We start from the raw sequence: 8,919 nt of genomic DNA, 5'->3' as shown, positions 1-8,919 counted from the left end.
TTGCAGGGTCTGTCTCATGCCCCCCCTCTGGGTTGCGTTGTGTATTTGGGGGGGTTTCTCTATATTAAATAATTATATATGCCTACTAAAACAATTTGTATTAAATGGTGTCACTAGAGGTAGAATTTTTTATGGTATTACAAGTGTAAGTTTTTTAATTCTAGCAATTCGTCCATAAATTCATATTTTAAAGGCCTAATGTCTTAAAAAAAAACCCGACCTTTTAGTCTCTTTTCAATCATACCCTGACGTTGAAAATTTGTCAATTTTACCCTATTTTGCATTTTTGTGTTTCAATTGTACCCTGAAAAATTAAATTAACGTCTTTTGCGTTTGGAAATTTGTTTAAAACATTCTCCATATCTCGCATATATTGATTGTATATTTTTAAAATTTATTTAAATTTAGTTAAATTAATTAAGAATTTAAATTAGTGTTAATTTGATTATGGTTTTTAGTTAGTTTTTAAAAACAAAGGACTTATTTGTACTTTTTTGAATAAAAAAGAATTTAATTTCATGTTTAGACTTAATTAATTGAATGATGTCATCATTTAAGTAAAAAAATTAACAAAAATTAAAATATTGGGGTACAATTGAAAACGAAAAATTCAAAAGTGGGTAAAATTGACAAATTTTCAACGTCGGGGTGGAATTGAAAAAAGGTTTAAAGGTGAGGGGTTTTTGAGTGATTAGGCCTATTTTAAAATGTACTATAAAATAAAACTAACCACTACTAAATGTGTTATACATATATAATCTGAAAATTTAACATTTTTAAAGATAAAAAAATAGCATTTATTCATTTACAATTCGGACTGGAGCTTCGCGCCTCTCGTAAGTGATTTATCCAATTCGAGTGCATATTAGTTTGATATGGAAGGCTTAAAGGTATTGTTTCATAGTCAAAAATCCATCCAAAATACCTCGTGACTATGTACCAAAAAGAATAGCATAAGTATTTTAAAATCAATTTGATGACTAATTAGTTAACTATGAATTCATTGTTCAATCGGCTCATTTGGTCAATAGTTTCGGGAGACGAATGAGGTTAGGTTAGCCAAAAGATAATCTTTTATGAACTCAAAATTTAACTTAGAAAAAATAAACCTAGTCGATTATTTATTTATGGACTAATTGGTCCGATTTATTTCTTATCCACTCAACAAGTGTAATTTTCAGGATAAATTAAGGATACAACATCATTGAAAAAAGGCTTAACGCATAGTTTAACTCTTAAGTTATACTCCCTCTGTCCCATTCTAATGATAAAATTTTAATTGCACATTATTTAAAAAATTAGTAACTTTACTTTTATATCCTCGCAATTTTTTAAAATATGCTTTCGAAATACATTAATTGAAAAGGTTAAAAAAAAAGTAGTGTGAAAAGTATTTTATAAGTAAAAATTGTCAATTAGAATGGAATGTTAATATAGAAAATATGTTCAATTAAAATGAGACGGAGGGTTTACTATGAAACTTTTTAACTATATTTGTTTTATCATATATTTTAAAAAAAAAATCCAATTCAATCTTCCAACAATACAGTTAATTTTTAATTTTTTTTTATCCGGTATAACTAAACGTGTGGATTTAAACACTTTGAAGCGCACGCATGATAACTAAAAGGCCAAATGAGTAAAAAAAAGTTAAACCTTTTATGAAAGTCTTACAAAATTAAAAATCTTTTAATTTTATTCAATTTGTCCTGAAACATATAATTTCGTTTCAATTATGTTCAACTACACAATTTTGTTAATGCGTCGCTGATGTGTGACATGTCACATTACATGAGTAAAATTACATAGTTGGATATTATTAAAACCAAATCAACATCTAAGTCTAAGGTATTACTATTTTGCCCTTTAACATTCTTTAATGGTTTTTTTTTCTTCTGTTGCGCGTTCAATTTTAATTTATTAATAATTCAACCTCTCATCACTGCAATTACATATATTTCATCCATATTATATCTAGTGTGGCTAAACTCGAACTACTAACTACTCAGAAGTACGCAAAATAAACTTTATACATATCGATATGATTTTTTTTTTAAATAATTTAAATGATATTTTTATAAGTTGTTGATGATGGTAGTAATTTCAAATAAAATATCTAATAAAATAATTTCATGAACGAGCACTTCTTGTATATTTAAACATATTTGTTTCATAATTAATAAACAGAGTTTATTTTTTCTAACAACGATGTTTATAAGTGAAAAAGATTAACTCTATTTTGATGATTTTAATAAATTTTCAAACCAAGAATAGATAAAAGAAAAACATTGCTTCTGCACTTTTGTTAATAAAAAAAATTCATAAGTAAAAATAAAAATGTCTAAAGATAAAAAAAAATGAAAGGAAAAATATAGGGGTTTTATGATAAGTTTTGGTAGTAAAATGTGGATATGAATGGAGAGAAGAAAAGGTGGAAGGAAGGGACTAGAATCACTCTTCTCTCTCATCTAACCGCCTGCTCTCTCTTATTGGTCCTTTTGGTTAGGCTCTTGAGGATTTCAAGTACTTGCAGAAGCTCAAGCATTTATTTATTTTCATATTCATTTAATTCTAACATTCATTATTTATTATTTATTTAGATGAGACAAATTTTTCTTATAAAATCTGTTTAACAAAAGTTCCAAAGGTTGTTTTGATTTCTTCATCTTTTTCATGTATGCCTCCTAAAGCAACAATTGGGTTTACTTTTGACAACTCAAGGGCCAACAACTATTAAATCTACATTTATACTTTTTCATTATTTATTATTTTCTCTATACCAATTTTTATAAATAATTAATATCACAAATATATTTTATAAACAACAGTACAATAACATCAAAAACAAATATTGGAAAAATATAAGCTACTCCTTATGTAACAAAATAAGAGTAGTTATAGTTATTTTTATAAATTAGTTCAATTTACCTGAATAAATTAATACTATTCTTTAGTATCAAACTTCTATTTCAAATTCCCAAACGAGATAGACAATTCTAAATCTTTGAACTGTCTACATCGTCGTTTCACCTAAACAATAAGATGTTTTGTTGTATAAAACGACAATATCTTTAATTTCTTTTCTAAAGATTTGGAATTCTCGCTACTCGCACCGGAAAATACACTAAATGTGGGATATACGATCAAATTACCATTTCATCGGGACTATATATATCAATCAACAACTTGATGAAAGATTAATGCATTTTTCAACACTAAACACTAAATCTTAATTATGTTGTTCTCTTATTTTCAATTTAAAAGGCCCAATTGATTTTAATATCGGAGTAGTTTTCTGGTAATACGTGTTTGAACTTTTTAATTGTTTTTGTTGTATATGAGATCGCTTATTAAAGACTAACTCGAAGAGTCGGAATAAACATTTATATTTATTCTCAATAACTTATCAATTTGGAATGAAAAAATGTACTTTTTCTAAGTTTTGCTATATTATCCATTTCAACCAAAACATTAGAATAATGATCCAAGCAAAGCCACTTGGTATGTATATTATACTTATTATATATGATTATATAATCCAGTGCAATTCCACAAAAACAAAACAGAAAATAAAAATTATATGTTAAATCCAAATTTTTGAGATGGATTTGTTTGGTATTATCCCTTTTGTTGATGGGTCAACATCTATTCCCTGTCATCACCTAAAACCATGCCACATTAAGATTCCCTTTCCATTAATAGAAATATAAAATTTTTGTTCCTCCAAGCCTACTTATTCATTACATAAGGGACTTAATTATCTGATTAAGCTCTTAATCTCTACATTAACCTCTTAATTTCATATTGTCAATGCCCCTCTAGATTTTTTATCTTTTGGAGTTTATATTTTAAAAAAGAAACTGCCCTTGAGTAATGTAAAGTCTAACCCTAAGAGGAGAAAAAAACAATTGAAAAGTTAAGAGTCAATAGATATTTAATATAGTTTAAGGGTTTAGATAGCCATAAGCAACATTATTGATGACTAAATAAATATAATATGTGTTTGTCAATGGACCCATGATCTATTTTCTTTCATAGAAGAGGTGGGAGAAAATATTTTATGTACTTTTTGTTGGAATTATGCCCTTCTACCAATAATTCCTTTTATCATACCAATGATTGGCCTAAATAAAAGGATAAGTGTTTAGCTCAAATAGAGTAGAAGTAGCATTCATAGATTAGGTAAAAACATCTAATTAATTTTTTTAATTAAAATCCTTTGTTCCCATTAAACCTTGCAAACATGTTCTTCACAAGGAAGATTGTAATGATTGTGAGTTCTTTTTTTTAAGACTACATTTTATAAATATTGTAAAAATTGTTTTCATTTTTTTACAAATTTTATTTGATTCTGTAGAAAGGTGATTGGTCTAGATCAAATCCAAGTGTTAATTATACTCTGTAAGAATTTGTTTAACTAGATTAAGGCATTGCTTGTCACTTAAGCATAAAATGGAAAATCTTCAAAATCATTATTCTTTTTTTCTTTGCTTGTTTTCTTATTAACTATTGGCTTAAAATGTATTTTTTTTGTCATAATCTAAAAGGCTTTTAAAATATGTCAACTTGCAATTTATTCAATGTCTATGTCATTGTTGGGAATGTTTTTGCCTAGAGTTGTTTTATAATTTATTTATAATCTGAAACAATCAGATGTTAATTTTTTTTTTGTAATTTTTATTAACTTTTTATTTTCAAACATTTGATTGGTTTCACACCATGAATAAAAAAATAAACCGAGTATAAATAAAGAAAACTATTATCATTACTACAGTTTGAGTGAATTAACCATATAAGACTATTCATTTTATAAATTTTTCGTATTTCATTCCACAAATTTAACGGAAAAAACAACGATAAATTCCAATTGATACAAAAAAATTTGTTAAAATTATAAAATTATTTGAATTTGAGTATTTATACTATAAAATTTATCAAATTTGAAGGAAATGTTAACATTCAAGTGACAAGAGTTGAAAGAAAAACATAGATGCCAATGATTAGTAGTGGGACTGAAACCACATGCACAATTGGAAAAATGATGATTGATTTAATAGTTATTTCTCAATCAAATTTCTTGTTTAAAACATGATGCTATAGCCCCACCTTTTTCCACCTCTCCATACCATCTATATATATGTAAATGATCTACTCATATATCAATTATATACTCTTCACTCATTTATTCACCAAGTTGCCTGTATTATTTATTGCCAAATATATCATTGAACCCTTGTTAAGCAACTTGTTTGTACATTTCAGTCCAAAAAACTAACCCAATTGGCTTATAAATGGTCCCTCCTCGCACTAGTATCGTAATGCAGAAAACACACACATTAAGCATAGCGTAGAGCTTAAATCTTATAATAATAAAAAACGGTGGCTTTTTTTTTTTCAGAGCAAGAATTGACGGACAGAGTAAAATTTATCTTCTAATAATATGAGTTTATTCTTTGTTCTTAAATTATAAAATTTACGTTATCTTTGTCAAAAATGTGAACGGAAATCTCGCATTAGAAAATTGAGAATAAATCAACTGACTTATAAGTGAAGGTTAATGGTACTTATTGCAAGACAATTGATTTTGTGCTTAGTATCATTAACTTCCATTTTATAGATCGCTTGGTTTACTCTAAATTATTCGATGCGAGATTATCATTTATGTTTTCATCGGATTTAAATTTACAATTCCAACACTCTCCTTCAAGTGCGACTGAGTCTAAAAATAGAGTCATCTTATTATAAACAGTAATTAACATAAGCTGAATAGAACCCAGATTATGAATTTTGGCACACATTTGGTAGTTAGAATACTTTTCAAAAGCCAGTTATGCGAAGGAAGTAGCAGGTGTTGGTCATTTTAATTGTCAGCACAAAATGTTAAATGTATTATTCTGTTACATTTCTTTCTTGGTCAGCTTTGACTTTATTCATTCATGTAGAGTTGGAAGCACAGAATCTGATCAACCATGGAAGTAGACTCTTGCTCAGTTCAAAAGTCTACTGCAACAAATCTCATTTGTCAACTCTCTTTAGGACGGCAAATGTTTGTAATCAGCTCTAATATAATAAACTATGTTGCACGAAAACATAAATATTAAATTAATGAAACGGAAAACACGAAACAACAATTTTTATATGAGTTGATTATAAATATAGACTTTCGGATTTTCGCAAGCATCGCCAAAACATAAACGAAATGCTGAAACATAGGTTTCGACAAGTTGCATTGCACCATAGATGAATACAAAGAGACAAAACTTTTCATCTAAGAATAAGAAGACATCAATGATCATTTACAGGGCATGAAAATGATACTCGGGCTCTTTATGTTTGAGATTTACCTGAAAATGTGCTTATAGAGCTAATATTTGAGGAGAACTTGAATAATCATGAAACAATCAGGAAGCTTCTATTCATACTTAAACTGCACATCTACATTTATGTATTTTCTCATGAGCTGAACTATGAATGATGTGAAATTAGCCAACGTCTGGCATTCTTCATGGCTTTTTGCCACTGAAACAACTCCATGAATTACCAACTTCCTGAGATTCGGACACCGTTTCAGCATCCCCTCGACCCAGAGCGAGAAGAGATCGTTAATCACATTCCATCCAAGCTCCAAGACCACCACATTCACTAAGTTAGAAGATCCTTGCAGACCATAATGAAGGATCCCATCTCTTAAGTCGTAACTTAACGACAAATGGGTAAGCTGTGGAAAACAAACAGCAATTGTTTCCAAATCCACAATCCCATCATCGTCATCAAAGACAATTTCCCAAAGCCGAAGCCTTCTTAACTTGCACGATTTTGAGATTAACTGGTAGAATTTTGGCCAGATAATTGTGAAGTTGCTGACATCTACAATCTCAAGATTATCGATTGTTTCACCAATATCGAGATGAATGACGCTAACATCGTCAATCTTGAAATGCTTCAAAGTCCCCTTTCCGATAAGTTCAAAAAGCTCGAGGGCACAATCCTTCAAGTGCAAACACTCAATACCGTCTGCCTCCAAAATAAACTTGTCCAAACTTATTGCTTCAACGTAAACTTTCTTCAGCGTAGGACTGCAGAGTTCAATCGTCACCTGTGCATCAGACATTGCAATCTCTGGATTGATAAGTTCCAAAAACTCGATCTTTGGGCATGCAGTGAGCAAAAGACTGAGATCAAGAGCCGAAATACTGATATAACTCAAAGAAAGGGATATCAAGCAAGGGAATCTCTGGAAATTTGGATCAACCCCTGTGATGGAGTTATGGGACAATTCCAACATTTCTAGTTTCTGCCTCCCACAAATCTCAAGAATATTAACATTGGGAGTAGTCCGGACATTATAGGTTAACCTGCGTAGAGTTTCCCTGGTGTACATGAGCCAAGCAATAACTGTTGAAGCTGAGAAATCAACATCGTCCATCAAAATTGACAGGCCTTGCAACCCAGTGGTTTGAAAAATAGTTTGAGTTATCAATATTTCAAGTCGACTAGTTGTCAGATCATGATAGGCTGGCCAATCATTGGAATTGAATGAAAGCGTGTGAAGATGTTTTCGACAAGCTTCTCGCCACTTTCGGCATGTTGCAGATGCTATCACAACATCTCGGGCACCTCCTAGCCGAAACAATATGTTACCAATGACTTCAACAGGAAGGTGCTCCATATGGAATTATAATTCCTTCAAAAGATATCACAAAAGCTCAAGGTGATCTGTCTCTAAGATATCAACTATCTTCAAAAGATATCACAAAAGCTCAAGGTGATCTGTCTCTAAGATATCAACTATCAAACGATCAAATTTTTCACTTATTTCTTTTATGTCTAAACCCAACATGTGCAGCTCCTTATCCAGAAACCGGTTACAATCTGCAAACATTAGAGCTACTTAGCACAGAAAAAAGGCCAATAGGCAATCCGGCACTGGCTATAAGTTCAAGACATCTCAAGCACAAATAAACATACTGAGGATAAGCTGGCATTCCTATTTATTCTGTATTTTAGCATGATACTGCCATAGCAAGACAAAGTATTTGATCTCTGGATAAATACAAAATTTATTCAGTTCTCTTTTGAAAAGCTATAGACTTATAGACTCTATGCAGGATGCTAAAATTACTTAGGAACCTAGGACTTGCAACTATGTAGAACCCTACTGAAAAGATAAAATTACGCGCAGCTAGTCGGCTACTAACTTATAAGGAGAATATCAAATAGAAATAAATATGTAAAGTCAATCAGAATCTGGAATCCATCAACAACCACACCATAAACTCAAATGCGAGATGTATGACAAAACCAATTGCGTAAATTTTAAGCCGAAGAGAAAACCCATGTTCAATAATTTCCAGAAAGGATTCAACTTTCAACAATTTTAACAGTATTGCTTAAAAATAACAGGCCAACAAGGATCCAAAATTTTGAAACTAAAACACCCACACATAAAAAAGATTAACAATAATGAAAAACTCACTTCCTGGAATGTGAGAATTATGAGTAAAGAGTTTAACTTTGAGAGAAATCATGGTAAAAACACCAAAATATGACATAAAGGAATCAACTTTAAACAATCTAATACTATACTACAAATATATAATACCTCAAAAATCTAAAATTAAATCCCATCGCAAACTCAAATTGTAGCATTTTGAAGAATCGGAAAGAGATACATAATTCACCAAACTTACTCAACAATGTCAAAATGAATAAAAAAGACTACCAATTAGATGCCATCAATTTAATAAAAGGGCATCAAAGATGTTACCAAATATAGCAAAATGATGGTGATTATGACGAAGAGAGGGACATCACCGGTGAGATCAGCCGGCCAGAGAGAAATATGACGAAGAAGAATCCATTATAGTGGGAATTGGGTATTATGCGCCTATTGGTGAATTTCATATTTTTGTAATGAAA

At 30.1% G+C, this 8,919-nt stretch overlaps 1 protein-coding gene across 2 annotated transcripts; it reads right to left on the bottom strand.

Annotated features, from left to right (window-relative positions):
* Positions 1 to 6,102: 6,102 nt before the first annotated feature.
* LOC126665663 (F-box/LRR-repeat protein At1g67190-like) lies at positions 6,103 to 8,919 on the bottom strand. Of its 2 annotated transcripts, XM_050358518.2 has the most exons (3): positions 8,768 to 8,919; positions 7,766 to 7,872; positions 6,103 to 7,711 (listed from the first exon to the last, which is right to left on the bottom strand). In XM_050358518.2, exon 3 carries the CDS (start codon positions 7,667 to 7,669, stop codon positions 6,413 to 6,415), a length of 1,257 nt encoding a protein of 418 aa, XP_050214475.1. In that variant the 5' UTR covers positions 7,670 to 7,711; positions 7,766 to 7,872; positions 8,768 to 8,919; the 3' UTR covers positions 6,103 to 6,412. The 2 variants fall into 2 exon arrangements, with proteins under 2 accessions (XP_050214475.1, XP_050214476.1); XM_050358519.2 differs by having other exon boundaries at positions 6,103 to 7,872; positions 8,603 to 8,919.

This window comes from Mercurialis annua, linkage group LG1-X (assembly GCF_937616625.2).
Source record: "Mercurialis annua linkage group LG1-X, ddMerAnnu1.2, whole genome shotgun sequence".
NCBI classification, from domain to species: domain Eukaryota; kingdom Viridiplantae; phylum Streptophyta; class Magnoliopsida; order Malpighiales; family Euphorbiaceae; genus Mercurialis; species Mercurialis annua.
This window is presented reverse-complemented; position numbering and strand designations above follow the sequence as displayed.

Excerpts from the sequence above, each read along its gene's own strand:
- LOC126665663 (XM_050358519.2), bottom strand. The coding sequence starts at position 7,669 with ATGGAGCACCTTCCTGTTGAAGTCATTGGTAACATATTGTTTCGGCTA.